Raw genomic sequence first — 16,608 nt, forward strand, 5'->3', positions numbered from 1 at the left:
CAGGTGGCGGTGATTCTTATGATGATGCGAACAGATCGGAGCAAGTAGGTCTTGGAACTTGAAAAGGTGATTTTGGATATGATTTTTTTGACTCATGGTTCATCCGGTATTCCATTCAAATTACATGGCAGGTGATTGAACCTTTATAGTTGGTGCCAGACATGAGGAATTTGATTCAGCTTTGAAGAGTCGCTGTGGCTTGGTCAAATGGAGAAGCTACCCCGCGATGGCCGCATCCCCTTGCATTCCTCTGTTCCAGCTTCAACAAAAGTTGACTATTTGTAGGTCTAGATCTCGTTTCTTTTCTATTTCGGTCACCGCCTAAGATAAAGTATTGGGTGCTGTGGCGGGAAGTGGGTCAGTTATATTACCTGGTGAGACTATTGACTTTGGGCAATCGATCTAACCCCAAGCACACTAAAAGCTGAAAGTTTATTCGATGTCTTCTACGGCTGAGTCTAGCGTCTTGGACTATTGATTTTTGCTATCATTGATAAAATCAGCTCTGTCCCCTTATTCTGTTCTTGTTTTTATTTCTTCACCAGCATCTCTGTTTTGTTGTGCTCGTCGCTCGTTACTGTCGAATTACCGTCGTTACTCTTCTGCAACATGATTGCCAAAACATTCGTTACTGCTTTTATCGCAGCGTCCTTCATGGCTAGCTCTGAAGCTAGTCCATGCAAGGTCAGCTCCAGAACAACTGATGCGCTGACCGTTGGTGAGATTTCATCTACGGCAACGGCAACTTCCACTGAGACAGCAGCTGCGACTGAGACCCTCGTCTCTTCTTCTGGTGTCTCTTCCGTTGAAACCACGGCTCTCACTGCTGGCCAATTTGACACGACCTCCGAGGCGTCTACTATCTCGGACGATGCTACTACGACTGTTGCTGTTGCGACTACGGACCTGACCTCCATTGTCGTCGAGAGCACCACCGAGGCATCTATCACTTTCGAGGATGCCACCACTACTGCAGTTTCGACTGCAGACTTGAGCTCAACTGTGGACGAGAGCAGTATCGAGACTTCGACTGTCTTTATGGATGCTACTACCACCGATACGCCGACCACGGAGATAAGCCCTGCCACCACCGAGAGTACAACAACCGCCGAAGCCACCACCACTACCATCGAAGCACCCATCGTTCCTACATTCCTCGTCAATTCGGGCCTGGACGACGAATCCGACACCACACAACCATGGGACTTCCTCTTTAGCACCACCTCGGTCTCGCTATCCCTCTCTAGCACGACCAAGCACGAGGGTAGAAACTCGGCAAAACTTACATTTATGGATGAGGCGTCAATTTACGTCCAGCAACCACTTGTATCGTCTATTGAAGCAGGTGTTCCATACTCGGCGTCAGCCTGGGTTCGTGCTGGACTTGGGTGTACCCACGCGTATCTCTTCTGTGGTTACCCCAATGGCAATGCTCTTGAGATCCAGGACGTTGCTGTGGGTGGCACGGCAGATCAGTGGTTGCTGATTACGAATACCTGCAATTATAGTCGGGATCAGGTCATGGGGGGCGGCTTGTACCTGGCTGTGGGATTTGTTTGTTTGCCGGGCTCCACGGCTTGGTTCGATTCAGTTAGCTTTGAGCCGTAGGTGTACTCTAGTATTATGACTGAAAGATTTTAACTACTTAACACGCTGGCTGCGACAACCGTTATCAGACTGCCGTTATTCTTCCGCATTCCATTCATATTAATAGAGTAACTTCTCTGGAATCTTGTTGAAGTACAACAAATCGAGGTGAGGAGTGCATTGCGTCAGTCTCGTCTCATGCCTCTCGAACGTCATGTTGTAGTTAGACAGTAGGTCGTTGCATTCGCGCTCTGTTCGACCGTATAGTAGAACAATTAGGCTTACACAACAAATCGCATGCTCACAGGTGTATACTTCTCCCTGGAGAACATTAACAAACACCAAGCAAAACAGGAGATCAGGATAGTCAACCTAATATATCTTACTTTAATCTAGTAAATTATCTGTCCAGAAAGATAATAGAAAAGCGTAGGTTATAAATTATTCTACTTATAATATGTGTTAATTTAAGTCCTTTACATCTGTCTCTAATTCCATAGCTCTTTGCAATAACTTAACAATGCCCTTATGCTGTCTCTCCTTCGCCATTGATAAAAGCGTGTATCTATACATAGGTATATGATCCCCAAAGTCATGCTTCCCATATAGAAAATCCAAGGGATTTGAGTGACGCCGAGCAGTAACTTAACAGCCCCCTCGTGCCGATTCCTCACTGCCAGTGATAGTGCCGTGTATAATGTACCTTTTGGATCGACTCCAAAGTCTGGCTCCACCTCACTGGTACTTAATAGAATCTCAACAAATGCAGTATGACCATTCTCTGCTGCCATTATTAGAGGCGTCTTTTGAAACCCCCTACCGTTTACATTAGCCTTTCCGGTGTTGATCAACAGCTTGACGATCTCCTCATACCCATTGCCACTCGCTTCTACTAGTGGCGTTCGTTCGAATGGATGACCGGTAATATCGGGATTAATTCCATCGCTCCTGAGCAGCAGCTTCACAATCCTCTCATCCCCCTTCCTCACCGCTTTCTGTAAGGGCGTTAGTTTTGAGTCGTCTGGTGTATTTGGATCAACTTCGCCGGTATCTAGCAGTAGGCTGACGACTGCCTCGCATCCAGCTTCTGCCGCCAGACATAGTGCTCTCGATCCGCCTTTGTCCTTGAGAATCAAGTCTACTATCCCTTGCAGTTCCTTCATGTCATCTCCCACCATCCGATGACCACGGTCTAGGCCGGCCAACGCTATTTTGTCCATGTTTCTCAAAACATGCTCAAGGATCTCTAACGCTTTTCGAAGATTTTCCTCCCCCCTTGACCATCTTAACAATTTCGCATCTCGCATTGCCATTCCGTTATTCCAAAACCTGGCTATCTTCTCGCAGTCGGTCTGCAATCCGGCTTGCGGAGCCTGTGATACCAGGTGTCCCATCAAGTCCTCGTACTCAGTTCCTCTCTTGGAACCATCACGCGACAAATCCCAGTCCCAGACAAGCAGGAATTCATGCGGGAATTTTTCTGGCCGTTGAGGAAGCTCAGACTTGTCATCACTCATTGCAACTTGCAGGCGTTTTGGAGAGGCAGCTGCAATTACTATGATGTTCCAGTAATCGTTGTGTATCCGGATGATGGTAGGCAATGTCGCCCCTTGTAGGAGGCAGACAACATCGCCTGCCTCCACTGGTTCTGCTGAGACCTCTAATCTCCAGTGGGATTTATTCGTTCCCAAGCCAAACGGGCTGTCCCGACGAACCTTCAGCCGCTGTTTGCCGTTCTGATCAATATTAGCGTCGACTGACTCCACCTGACCTAGAACGCAGCCCTTGCCCCTGATCACTGCTACCGCTTTGTCGTCCCAAGTGTTCACAGGTACACTTCCAAGGATAGAGTTGACAAGTTGTTTGAAGAGCTTTGCCCATGAGATATCATAGTCAGCCAATAAGCCCGAAGTGCCAGGATCATCAGAGCTCATACCAAGCAAAGCATAAATTCTATCGCGATTATCACTGGCTTGGCGATTGCGATACATATCTACTAGCTGAGCCAGGCGACATATGTTGAGAGAAAATCTGCCTGCCTGACTGGTTGTGCATCTCGACCGAAAGGCCGCGCCTTTTGCCAGGTAAGCTACCGACATGACTAGAGGCTTTAGGCCTGGCTGGTTTTCATAAGGTAGTTCCAAAGCATTTAGCCCCGAAAAGAATGCATAACCGTCAATCTCAGCATGACCACATTTGACCACTATATGCCGAGCTGCGGCAACCTCCTGGAGTACCTAAATCATCTTATCAGCAACTATTGCGTATATCATCAAGTGCTGATGTATTTACCCAAACACGTCGGAACCATGCTGCCTCGAGTAGCTTGAGGACTGCGTTTTCGTTAATGGTAGGCATTATGGTCTGCTTTGCCGCGAAGCCTGCGATGCGGATGTCTTCTAGCGCTTGTTCGATATCTGGCGTCGCCGTTCCAAGCCAAACAATGACACGAGTCGCCTTGGCATAAATCTTCGCCATGGATTGGACTTGATGTCCTTTTTCCGTATTGTCTTGTTGATTGATACACACGGCATCTATCCATAAGATCCGTTCAATATCGGGATCTCGAAGATGCAATAACGCAGCGAATAGATTTCCTCCAACGGGCAGATAGCAGCTGTCTATTGAGATAGACTGAGACTCATGATCTGAGCCCCATACATAGGACAGAGCCTCATATGGACGGGTGCCTCCCGAACTCACGATGCCGCAGTTGAAAAGTTGGCATTTTATGGGGGCATCCGCGTCTTGATGCGGTAGTAGGCGCAGCAAGCGGATATCGTTATCTGGTAGATCGGTGTAATGGTGGAGAGAGCGTTGAAGAGACATAGCTATTGTGCTGTTTTGTCTGTATATTTCAGGACCCGATCCTCGAAAAGGGAGAGAACTTAAATTTAGACGAGATATAGCTCAAGCTACGTGCGCTGAGGTTTGCAAAGGTGTAACTTTCTTCTATCCTGATTTTCGTTTCCTGCCTAAAGACATTACTCTAGGCTTTCAGTAAGGCTGACTTGAACGCTGCTCACGTGGCATGACCTCTGATTGCCAAGTCTCAAAGCGGGCGCCTAATATGCTACACTGCTAATCCCTGTGCAGTTTTGCGCTTTATCGAAACTACCTGTTTACCTGTTTATAAACTTGAAGTACAGGTGTACGTAGACTTAAATAAAATTCACGTAACCTCCACTGCGACTTTTAAAGCAGAAATAAAGTGCTAGACATAGCTGACCCCCCTGTAAGAGCCAATAGAGTATAATAACAACTGAGGTACAGATTTCCATTTGCTAGTATAACGCTTAATATAATATCAGCCTCTACTAACAGAGAAGATTGAGGATTCGAGCAATAAGTGCAATACTTTGTTATTTTATTATTTTATTTACATACTTAATATTTAGGATAGTAAGAATACAGTAGAATTATTGCATTTTATGCTAATACTACAAGGTCTATAAAATTAATAACTAGTCCAAGGACAATCATCCGGTTGAGATGGTCCCTCAGACCGATATCACGTCCGCTACGCTGATATACAAGGTCGATCATCGTTTAGCAGAGCCCGTTGTGTCGCATTCAATTCTGACGTGAGGGTTGCACATTAAATGCAGAACTTAGCCGCCTTTCTGCATATCCGACGCGACATCCGCAAAAGTGCATATAATTAGTCTCCCTCAATCAATACAATCACTATGAACTACCAAGTCTCATTTTTGCAATCTGCGATAAATCCATGACCAGATAAAGACTCAATTGACATCACATAAGCCAAGCCTCGGAAGCTCAAGCGGGCCGAAAAAAACAGCACTAACAATAATCCACCCGAACATCCGCTCTTTTCCGCCCTGCCCAGCCTCCGTCTTCCGAACACTTACTTCAACCCTTCCTTCAATGCAAGAACCAACAACTTATATCCGCAGCCGCATCGCAAACGCCTGCGACGGCTGCAAATCCCGCAAAGTAAAATGCGACGGCAAATTACCATGTAGTTACTGCGCCAGACGTCAAAAGCCACACGATTGTCATTACTCTCCTCAAGTGCGACGACGCAGAGCCAATCCCTCTGTTTCATCTGCTTCGTTGAGGTCGCCGCCTGCTTCGGATAGAGAAAGAGCTTTCTCGACGGGCAGGATTTCGACGGGGAGGAATAGTCCTGCTACTACTACTACGCCGCCTGTTGATGAGGGCAATGTAGAGGCGGCGCATGATGCTGAGGAGGAAACTGAGGTTCCGAGGGAGGCGAGACTTGTTTGCGATGCGCAGGGTAAACTCATTTTCGTGGGTGATTGCGCACCATTGAGTTTCTTTCAATCTGTCAGACAACTCGTCACCACTCGAGTCGGACAAAATGCCTTCGCGCCACAGACAAGTCGGTATTCCGTCCTCGAAAATGCAACCGCGAATCAATCGCGACGAATGCCGGGTGATAACCGCATTCCGACCGTTCACACAAACGACATTCCCCTCGCTGTATCCAATTATCTAGCTATCGCGACAGGGCTTGTGGATTTATTTGATCATCGACGGTTACAAGAAGATCTCATTCTTTGGTCAAATATGGATCAAAAAACAGACGACGCAACAACAGTCGTGAATCTCCTCGTCCTAGCCATCGGAACAAAAATCGACAATGAAGAGCGCGCGCAGGAATATTTTGAGTATGCGCGCGAAAAAGCATATTCCAACCTCACAGGCAATTTGAGCGTCACAACAGTTCAGATGTTTACGCTTATCACGCTCTACATGCTCTGCTCATGTCAAATCAACGGGGCGTTTCTTTTCTTCGGCACAGCTGTGCGTGCAGCTTATTCAATCGGTATTCACAGGACTGAAGTCAACGCAAGGTTTGGACCGGATATTCACAGACAGCGTGACCGGCTGTGGAAGAGTTTGAGGATTGTGGATTTGTTTTTGAGTACGTCTATGGGAAGACCGCCTGCGACGTCTGATGTGGATTGTACGGTACCATACGAGAATCTGGATGAACCTCTCGACTTACTCAACGCGTCAGTACAAATCTTCTTGGTGCTAGAAGGTGTCGTCACGGAAATTTACTCACGACGCAAAATCTCATTACAACTCACAGAGGGTATATCCCTTCAGTTACGAGATTGGTCGTCGAGATGGTTGAAGCAGTTGAAGGATATAGTAGCTGATCCAGATATTCAAGATCGAGCCCAAGCAAGTGGTGCGTGTCAGATTTTGGCGACGTATTATTACGCCGTCATGCTCGTGTCTCGACCGTTTCTCATGTATGAGCTTTGTCGACGGTTATCGGATACTGCCGCTCCGAATGGACGGTCTGCTTTGACGTCTGGCAAGTCGAAGCTTGCGGATGCTTGTATTGATGCGGCGAGTTTGATGGTTGATCCGATACTTGATTTGATTCAACGAGGTGTTCTTGTTGGACATGTTCCCATTCTAGTGTAAGTTCACCACTCCTCGTCACTTGATCAATGTCTAATTTTACAGATCTTGGCTATTTGCTAGCTCTCTAGTACTGGGAGTTGGTCTTCTCGGCAATTTTGGTCGCGTCCTAGAAAAATACACCCGCCTAGCCATTCATGCGTTAGACCACTGCTCCAAACACGACACCCACGCAGGTCAATACTCCCTAATCGCCCAATCCCTCCTCACAACAGCCCTCGAACATTTAGAAAAGCGCGAACTCGCAGAACGGCAACGTCGTACCGAAAATTCTAGCCAATTATTCGGACTCATACCATCCGAAGCATCACCATCCTTCCGCAGAGAGACGACCGCTGCAACCCCGGGTAGAGAGTCGTTGGATCGATCATTCTTGCAACATAATGGATTGCAGAATGTCGGGTCGCCGTTGTTTGGGGATTTGGATTCTGCTTTTTTGGGATTGAGTGAGAGTATGATGCAGACACCTGATCCGAGTTATTGGAGTGTTGCGGAGGGTGATTCGGGGTCTGCGCTTAACTTGTTTGCTTTGTTGGATGGGGGTGGGGGTATTGATTTGACGCATCATTTGTAGGTGTCGTGTACTGGCTGTAAAACTTGATATCTTACCAGCAATGGGGCTTGATATCTTGGAGGGATAAATCGGATACGGAAGTTCGGTCATGGCATCGGGTATGTTCCTGATATCTGAGCCGATGGTGTTGTGCCTCGTTTGTGCAGACGGCATCTTCGGATGCGGAAGGCCATGGATAACCGAGAGTAAGCATGATGATGCTGATATGCGGATAGAAGAGGGAAAAGAAAGTGATAGATCACTTGGCTCAAAGCCGACGACTACCTTGTACTCAACGACAAGGTCTCGCATACACAGAATTAACCAGACAATCTCAAAGACAAAACCTCACTGGAAAAAGTAATCATAGATCATCTTGAACAATTAATTCACGCTATTATTCTACTTTTCTAAACCTTCAAAGCCCCTCTCAGAATCTGCATAAACCTCCAAACATCCTCAAACCTGGAATACAAAGGCACAGGCGCAACTCGAATAACACCAGGCTTCCTCTTATCACAAATCACAGCATTCTCCTCTAAAGCCGCACTAACATCATCCAACAATCCATCTCTCAACAGGACACTCAACTGTGTACCTCTCTGAAGAGGATCGCGTGGTGTGATGATTCTGAAAAGGGTAGAATCACCAGCCTCAGAAAGAATCTGATCCAAAAGGAACTCAGCGTAGGCTGTTAGCACCAAAGCCTTTGACCTGAGATCATGCATGGTTGTTTTGTTAAACACGCTCAATGCACCAGATAAACTGGCCAGATCGATTGCGCTGGGGTTGGATAGCTGGTATCCTCCTGCTCCAGCGGTAGGAATAAAGTTGTTATCCATGTTGAATCGAACGGACTTGTCGCCGCCGTACCAGCCCATGAGACGCGGTCTGTAGCTCGCCTTGCCGGTTGAAGAATCAACTTCCACCTTGCCATGACGCTCATGGACATAAGCACCAGCGATAGAACCAGGGCCGGCGTTGATGTACTTGTATGTACACCAGCATGCAAAGTCGACGTTCCAATCATGAAGCTTCAACTCTACGTTTCCAGCTGCGTGTGCAAGATCCCAACCAACGACAATACCCTTCGCTTGCGCATAAGCTGTAATTCGGGGAATATCGAACAATTGACCAGAGTAGTACTGAATACCAGGCAAGAGCATAAGCGCCGTATCATCAGCATGCTTATCAATCGTCTCAAGCACAAGATCCGTAGTAATAATATGATCCTCATTAGGTTCAATCTTGATCATGCTCTTCTCAGGATCAAGTCCATGCCAGACAACCTGACTTTCAATGGCGTAGTGATCGGAAGGAAAAGGCTTCCACTCGAGAATAACCTTGTGGCGCTTCTCCGTAGGCTTGTAAAAGCTTGCCATAAGGAGATGCAAGTTGACGGTGAGGGTGTTCATGATGACGATCTCGTGGGGTGATGCACCGACGATGTCGGCTGATCTGATGGCGCAGTCTTCTGCGAGATCTTGCCACGCTGGAAGAGGTGAATTCTCAAGGGCGCTGAAGTGTCCGTTTACACCGACGGAAGCCCATGTTTCTAATTGAGCGTTCAAATGCTCGCGAACGGCTTTTGGTTGGGCGCCTAGGGAGTTGCCGACGAAGTAGATGCATTGTGTGTTGTCATCTACGCCGTTGGCATGGCCATTTGTACCATTCTGCGCAACACCGTTTGCTACAGACTCATTAGCACCAACCCATTTCATTTCAACTGTACAGGAACCTACGAATTGATCCATCAAGAGCCTTCTTCTTCAAAGATTCCTTGGTGGGAAGAACGAATTCATCACGTAGATGACTCAATTTATCCTGCGAATCCAAATTGCGCGCAAAGTCAAGGGTATTTGCGTCAGAGGGGAATTTAGCGGCGTTACCACCTCGGATACGCTCGACGAAAGATGACAGTTCCATGATAGTGGTCGGAGAATTAAATCTGAGTAAGAAAGAGATGCTTGGTGTGATGAGAAAGTCGTATGATGGAGGGGATCTCAAAATCACTTTATGCCCCCTCACCGGCCAGTCCCGGCGTTAACAAACACGGAAGTCGTGATAAAAATGAGTGGATTCTAGTCAAACACCCGAAGTTCCGTTCGCCGAGATCCGCGTGGTGGACGTCATTATCCATTTTTGATTTAGTGGGCGTTGGCGATTGGTCACATGGTCTAGATCGGATGCGGAAGGAGGATACGGATGTACCTCAACTTCGGATCATGATATTTCGGAGAGGAAGTTCGGAGGTCTAGAAGGATACACGGAAGACGGATGGAAAAGAAAACTGGGAAATGACAACTTGGCGGTGATGAGAATATTATTTTAGATGAACTCTGATCAATTGCTTCTTTCTCTTACATGTCAATCTACTAGAACTATTCTCTGCATAGCCTTTGTCAATCCCATTGTCTATTATTATCCATCACTTAGACCATCACGATGTCGCCACACGCCGTCCACCACGCCATCCCGCGCATCAAACTCACATCAGAGCTAAAACAATTCGGCGTAACAAGCAACGCCTTCCTCCCCGAACACAGTCCCCTAAAAGTCCTCCCCGACGCCTACTACCAACCATGGGAACTTGTCATCTCGCATCTTCCCGCTCTGATTCGGTATAATGATATCAGACGTGCTGTTGATACTCTACCTGTGCTCGGCACGCATAGACTTAGATCTGAGGCCGAGTGGAGGAGGGCTTATAGTGTTCTTGCGTTTTTGACGCATGCTTATGTTTGGGGTGGTGAGAAGCCTGCTCAAGTAAGTCCTCTTGTCATCATAGTGTTAAGGTGTTGGTGTTAACAATTACAGATCCTTCCTCCTCAAATTACTGTCCCGTTTTTGGCTGTGTCAAAACATCTCGAACTCCCTCCCGTTCTCTCCTACGCAGCTGCCAATTTATGGAACTTTACATCCTCTTCATCCGACTTCACAAACCTCTCCCACCTGTCCACACTACATAGCTTCACCGGCACAGAATCCGAATCATGGTTTCTTCTCATCAGTGTCGCCATGGAAGCACGGGCCGGCAGCATAATTCCTCGCATGATGGAAGCTCTCGAAGCAGTAAAATCCCGCGACTACGCCACCATTATCTCAGCGCTTGAAGAATTGAAGACTTGTATTGACAGTGTGGGCGTTTTGTTGGAGCGTATGTACGAAAAGTGCGATCCTCATACATTCTACTACAAGATCCGTCCCTTCTTAGCAGGATCTAAAAACATGGAAGCTGCGGGTCTTCCCAATGGTGTTTTCTACGACGAGGGTGATGGAAAGGGTGAATGGAGACATTTGAGAGGTGGAAGTAACGGACAATCCTCTCTCATCCAATTCTTCGACATCGTGCTAGGCGTAGAGCACATTCCCACAGGAAACAACACAGCCGCAAAAGGCGAAAGAAGCTATCACGACATAGTGAAGGATTACATGCCGGGTCCTCACCGTCGTTTCCTAACACACATTGCGCGCATGGGCAGCATTCGCGAACTAGCACTCCAAACTCCCCACACCGCTGAACAAGAGAAGCTACAAGCGACGTTTACTGCTGCGACGGATGCTTTGACGGTGTTTAGAAATAAGCATATTCAGATTGTCACGCGGTATATTATTTTACCGTCGAGACAGGGAAAGATGGGAGGCGGGCCGCAGAATCTGGCGAGTTCTAGTTTGAAGAAGGGGAAGGAGGAGGAGTTGACGGGGACGGGTGGGACTACGCTTGTCCCGTTTTTGAAGCAGAGTCGTGATGAGACTAGTGAAGCTGGACGATTGGAGAGAGAATGAGAGAAGTATTTATGATAGACATTAGCGATAGAGTGCTGCGGCCTCGTTATGAGATATGAAGTAATTATATTTGTTCAAGAGATTGAGTGCATGAACAGTGGGTGATGGTGATTAAGGGAGGCTAGCATGGGGATAATCCTTCAGTACCTGGCGATCAATGCATCGGGTCAACACCCGATGAAAAGCCAAACTTTACTTGTCAATTGAACAAAAGTCTTCTAGAATAATTCCACGCCAAGTCAACTTACTCCTTGGCTACCCGTCTCCAACAACCGTTCAGGTCACAGTCACCCTCTCCAATCCACAACCGGGGAAGTGAATAACCAAGCCGACACTCAACAAGATCTTGAATTAATGCAGATCTATTGAATACTCGTACCCATTCCATGGCATTGGGACTAATACTCTTACCGTCAATTCCCGGTTCGGTCGACACTCACCCTCCCCATTAGCTAAACCTCCCCATACCTAAAACTCAATCCCCAGCACGGAACCTCGTTGTCTCCAATTCTTTCCCCAACCATTTCTCCACTGTAATATTATTTCCCCACGGGCAATAATTCTGCTGTCCGAGAGTTCACTGAGACTGGGAGTTTGGCTGTGTGTGGTGGTCTCGTGTGTATTCGGGCCTTTTATTTGCTCGGGGGTTGGGTTGTTCCCCTCATTTTTTGCGGAGTCTCCGCATTCTCTCCAACAAGACACCTAAAGATGAGGAGAAATAATCCTTTGCGGTAGTTAAACGGGATGTGATAGTCTAATAACTTTACTTTAATAAGAAATGTTTATCACATCAATCAATCAGCTCTGTTGAACAGTCCGTAACAGCATCCTCTTCCCCTTCTGCAATGCGCTGAATTGGTTCAGTACTGACCATCCCCACGCTGTACAAGGACAAGATCTACAGCACCACCACTCCACAAGCCCTGTAATAATTGGTCCCTGCTCTAAAAAGTGTGACACTCAAATTTTGCATCTTGACTTTGAAGCGAGGGTGACAGTCAACCGACAAACCAATCTGGGGGATCAACCTCGGCCAAGTTGAGTCAAGCTTAGCGGATAAATCCCTTTCCCCATGTTTTTTTCTTGCTCTTTCTCCGGGGTGAGGATGATGTAACATGTCGGGGAACCATTTGTTCATAAATGCTACCATTCCCAACTGATTCAACACATACCTCTTCAGTTCTCTAGGTGTTGTGCTACGAGGCGAGTTAACTATCCGCCAGTGTATTCACCATGGCAGACCAAAAGCCAGACGATCACACGGCGACAGCCAAAACATCCATCGAATCCGCCCAAAATGCCCGTGCCGCCGCCCTCGCAATGGACTCGCAGCATCGCGCCGCCGTCGAAAAGCGCATGAAGCGCAAGCTCGACACGCGCTGCGCCCTCTTCGTGCTCATCTACATCATGAACTACCTCGACCGAAACAACATGGCCGCCGCGCGTCTCAAGGGTCTTCAAGAAGATTTGAACCTCTCCTACAACCAATACGCTACTTGCTTGAGTATTCTGTATGTCGGATACATTCTCATGCAGGTGCCCTCCAACATGTTCATCAATCGCATTCAGCGCCCGAGTCTATATATTGCGGCTGCCATGTTGCTTTGGGGTCTTATTTCCACGTTGAGTGGTAGTGTGCATAATTTTGCGGGTATGGTCTGCATTCGTTTCTTCTTGGGATTTGTTGAAGCTGCTTTCCTACCCGGTGCGCTACTCATTCTGTCGAAATGGTACACCCGTCGCGAATTGACCAAGCGCAATGCGATCCTGTTCTGCGGTAACCTCATCTCCAACGCCTTCTCCGCTCTTGTCGGCGCGGGTGTTTTGTCCAATATGCAAGGCGTGCTAGGCCACGCAGCATGGCGCTGGCTGTTCTGGATCGAAGGCGCCATCACCATGGGTGTCGCTGTATCCGCTGCGTTTATTCTGCCTGATCTTCCTCATAACTCGCGTGGATTCACCGAGGAGGAGCGCCAGGTTGCGCAGTTGAGAATGGTGGAGGATGTTGGTGAGGCTGATGAGGATTCTGCTGAGGAGAGCGCGTTTTACGGATTGAAGCTTGCGGTTAAGGATGTCAAGATTTATATCATGATGCTTACCTTTACCGCGTACGTCGTCGGATTGTCTTTCAACGCATTTTTCGTAAGTTTTTTACCGTCAAATAATTGATGTGATGTGTTGCTAACGATTGAACAGCCTTCTTTGACGCAGACGCTGGGATTCGGTTACGTGCCTACCCTTCTCATGAGTGCCCCTCCATGGGTCTTCTCTTGTATCGTCTCCGTCATCAACGCTTGGCATTCGGACAAGACAGAAGAAAAGGTTAGTTTTTTGGTGTCGCATCAATTGATACAATACTAACAATAAATAGTTCTGGCATATTGTCGGTCCAATTGGTATCGGAACGATCGGTTTCATCATCAGCATGGCCACCGAAGCTGTCGCAGCGCGATACTTGGCACTCTTCCTGCAAGCTTCATCCTACGCAGGCTTCATCGTTTTCTACTCGTGGATTTCTTCATCATTCCCTCGTCCTCCCGCCAAGCGCGCTGTCGCGATTGCCATGATCAACGCGTTCAGTCAATTGGGCAACGTCGCAGGCTCTTACGTGTGGGATCTGAAGGAGAACGGCTACCGCAAGAGTTATGGTATCGTTCTGTCCATGTTTGGCGTTACAGTGCTCGGATGTTATATCTTCCGACTTGTTCTGATTGATCTGAACAAGAAGTTGGAGGCTGGTGAGGCGAATGCTTGGGAGACGAGACAGGATGTTGCGGCGCATACGGCGGCGGTTGAGGTTATGGATAGTCCTGATGAGGCATTGAGGATGAAGCGGGATTTCCGATACCTGATTTAGATTTAGATTATGATAACGTTAAAGCGGCGATGGGTTGCTGTAGTAAGGGTTCAATAATCCCTGGAATAGATTGTTTGGCTCATCAATTTGCATGTGCATTCTCAACATGGCTGAGACATTGACTATGACCGTTGTACCCCGCCTTGAATGCAGCATCCATGATGTTTGTCTGCTTTGTCTTGTGTTTGTAGGCCGTTACGATTGATGACTCTCAATTGCTAACTGATGACTTTAATTAATGATGGATGACTTTACAGTGTCAATTAATTACTCATATCTACCAAGACTCTGTAAGCATTGGTAGTGTATTAACTCATCATTTGTCTTGTCCAGGGTAAGCTCTGTCGGACCGGGATTGATGATCCATCACCAACCCCTCCATCAATCAGCCCAGCAACAAATCGTCTGATGCGCCAACACGTCCAAGCAACGCGTCCACCCATTCATTCACTGGTCCAACAAGGTAAAGACACAGACTCAATTGTTGAACTAAACTTCTTTAGGAGCGGTGAAGCCCGGCCGTTCTGCGGGGTTTGATGCGGTTAAGCAAGGAAGAGAGACGGGAGAATGACGCTTGATGATATCCACACGCGGGGCTACTTTCTCGGTGGTATTTTGTAGAAAGAGTCAGTTACAGCACAGCAAACACAGGTATTATAGAACTGTATTATGGATCAATGATGAAATGGCCCATTGAAAGTAAACAATATTCGTTGATACAGCGATCGCATCGAGAATTGAGTCGTGACCCCCATGAAGTGAAGCTGAATTACCCCGCCACGCCTGGTCTGAAGGTGGTGTTTTGTATGCACGGTAGGTAGGTAGTCAACCACACGTCGCGCCATGTAAAAAGTCAATCACCTACAGAGTAATCCAATTGGTAGATTACAAAACAGGAACAGAACAGAAAAAAACGTTGGATCATGTCTTATTCGTTCCCACCGGATGTGGTGTAACTGTGTGTTCACCCAACACAACACAACAAATTACCCCTCGACGCGTCTGTCTTTGGAGGGGCATCAGCACTGGCATCAATCCTTGGAAGATTCGAGTTTGTTCACTACCGGACATTATTGAACGGTTAGACTGGAGATTTAACTGTCACAGCTCAATTCTCCATCAATTATTATGGATCAATCGGCGATGTAGACAACAGACTCGGGACATGTCTGCTCTTAACTTCCATGACATCACTGGACCCATCCATCCCACCCACCAAAACACCAACATCCAATGCATGTACCAATGCTGCTTTTACACTCTCGGCATTATCACCCCATGGCTTTGTACAAATAGTCTAACCTCTCCCTCCTTCTTCCCATCTCCTCATTCATACAATCTCTCATCAATCTTCCCACCCTACCAAATAAAATACCCAACACCGCAAACATGGTTCAAGAAATCCCCAAGGCCAACAAGCTCATCGACCTCATGAGCCTCAAGGGCAAGGTCGTCGTCGTCACTGGCGCTTCCGGCCCCCGCGGCATGGGCATCGAGGCTGCCCGCGGTGCCGCTGAGATGGGCGCCGACATCGCCATCACCTACGCTTCCCGCAAGGAGGGCGCCGACAAGAACGTCGAGGAGCTCACCAAGGAGTACGGTGTCAAGGCCAAGGCTTACAAGCTTAACGCTGCCGACTACAATGATGTTGAGCGATTTGTTGGTGAGGTCATGAACGACTTTGGCCGAATTGACGGTTTCGTCGCCAAGTAAGTGCCCTTCAATTGTATCCCATTGACGGTTGGGATTGATGCTAACTTCTACAGCGCCGGTGCTACTGCCAACGCTGGTGTCATCGACGGCTCTGCCTCCGACTGGGACCACGTTATCCAGATCGACCTCAACGGCACAGCCTACTGCGCCAAGGCCGTCGGCGCCGTCTTCAAGAAGCAGGGCCACGGCTCCTTCGTTATCACCTCCTCCATGTCCGGCCACATCGCCAACTACCCTCAAGAGCAGACCTCTTACAACGTCGCCAAGGCTGGCTGCATCCACATGGCTCGCTCTCTCGCCAACGAGTGGCGCGACTTTGCCCGTGTCAACTCCATCTCCCCCGGATACATCGACACTGGCCTCTCCGACTTTGTCGACCAGGAGACCCAGAACCTCTGGAAGGGCATGATCCCCATGGGTCGCAACGGTGACGCCAAGGAGCTCAAGGCTGCTTACGTTTACTTCCTTTCTGATGCTTCTACCTACACTACTGGTAGCGATCTCATCATTGACGGTGGATACACCTGCCGATAAATGGGCATCTCTTAATGACCTTACGATACCAAAAATAATATAGTAATGACAATTACATGATGACCTCAATTGCATGTCTCTTTTTCCCCCTGTCTGTCACTGTGATCTGAGCTGTTTTGTTTCTCTCTACTGTGGACCTCTGTTCCTTTGCAGT

At 47.8% G+C, this 16,608-nt stretch overlaps 7 protein-coding genes across 7 annotated transcripts; 5 read left to right on the plus strand and 2 right to left on the minus strand.

The window, feature by feature from the left end:
• Positions 1-609: 609 nt before the first annotated feature.
• Positions 610-1,608, plus strand: FIESC28_02476 (uncharacterized protein; the record flags this gene model as incomplete). The annotated part of the gene is made up of 1 exon (XM_031156625.1): positions 610-1,608. One exon carries the CDS (start codon positions 610-612, stop codon positions 1,606-1,608), a length of 999 nt encoding a protein of 332 aa, XP_031019294.1.
• A 99-nt stretch (positions 1,609-1,707) lies between these two features.
• Positions 1,708-4,416, minus strand: FIESC28_02477 (uncharacterized protein; the record flags this gene model as incomplete). Its single annotated transcript, XM_031156626.1, has 3 exons — positions 1,708-1,838; positions 2,291-3,824; positions 3,880-4,416. 3 exons carry the CDS (start codon positions 4,414-4,416, stop codon positions 1,708-1,710), a joined length of 2,202 nt encoding a protein of 733 aa, XP_031019295.1.
• A 1,059-nt stretch (positions 4,417-5,475) lies between these two features.
• FIESC28_02478 (uncharacterized protein) lies at positions 5,476-7,585 on the plus strand (the record flags this gene model as incomplete). The annotated part of the gene is made up of 2 exons (XM_031156627.1): positions 5,476-7,010; positions 7,057-7,585. 2 exons carry the CDS (start codon positions 5,476-5,478, stop codon positions 7,583-7,585), a joined length of 2,064 nt encoding a protein of 687 aa, XP_031019296.1.
• Positions 7,586-7,974: 389 nt separating this feature from the next.
• FIESC28_02479 (uncharacterized protein) lies at positions 7,975-9,490 on the minus strand (the record flags this gene model as incomplete). The annotated part of the gene is made up of 2 exons (XM_031156628.1): positions 7,975-9,254; positions 9,307-9,490. The coding sequence occupies 2 exons, from the start codon at positions 9,488-9,490 to the stop codon at positions 7,975-7,977; spliced, it is 1,464 nt and encodes a 487-aa protein (XP_031019297.1).
• Positions 9,491-10,009: 519 nt separating this feature from the next.
• Positions 10,010-11,350, plus strand: FIESC28_02480 (uncharacterized protein; the record flags this gene model as incomplete). The annotated part of the gene is made up of 2 exons (XM_031156629.1): positions 10,010-10,330; positions 10,382-11,350. The coding sequence occupies 2 exons, from the start codon at positions 10,010-10,012 to the stop codon at positions 11,348-11,350; spliced, it is 1,290 nt and encodes a 429-aa protein (XP_031019298.1).
• Positions 11,351-12,583: 1,233 nt separating this feature from the next.
• FIESC28_02481 (uncharacterized protein) lies at positions 12,584-14,207 on the plus strand (the record flags this gene model as incomplete). Its single annotated transcript, XM_031156630.1, has 3 exons — positions 12,584-13,492; positions 13,547-13,672; positions 13,722-14,207. The coding sequence occupies 3 exons, from the start codon at positions 12,584-12,586 to the stop codon at positions 14,205-14,207; spliced, it is 1,521 nt and encodes a 506-aa protein (XP_031019299.1).
• A 1,389-nt stretch (positions 14,208-15,596) lies between these two features.
• Positions 15,597-16,454, plus strand: FIESC28_02482 (uncharacterized protein; the record flags this gene model as incomplete). The annotated part of the gene is made up of 2 exons (XM_031156631.1): positions 15,597-15,916; positions 15,974-16,454. The coding sequence occupies 2 exons, from the start codon at positions 15,597-15,599 to the stop codon at positions 16,452-16,454; spliced, it is 801 nt and encodes a 266-aa protein (XP_031019300.1).
• Between the last annotated feature and the right edge of the window lie 154 nt (positions 16,455-16,608).

The sequence above is a fragment of the Fusarium coffeatum genome, assembly GCF_003316985.1.
Source record: "Fusarium coffeatum strain FIESC_28 chromosome Unknown BRIP53273_contig_54, whole genome shotgun sequence".
NCBI classification, from domain to species: Eukaryota; Fungi; Ascomycota; class Sordariomycetes; order Hypocreales; family Nectriaceae; genus Fusarium; species Fusarium coffeatum.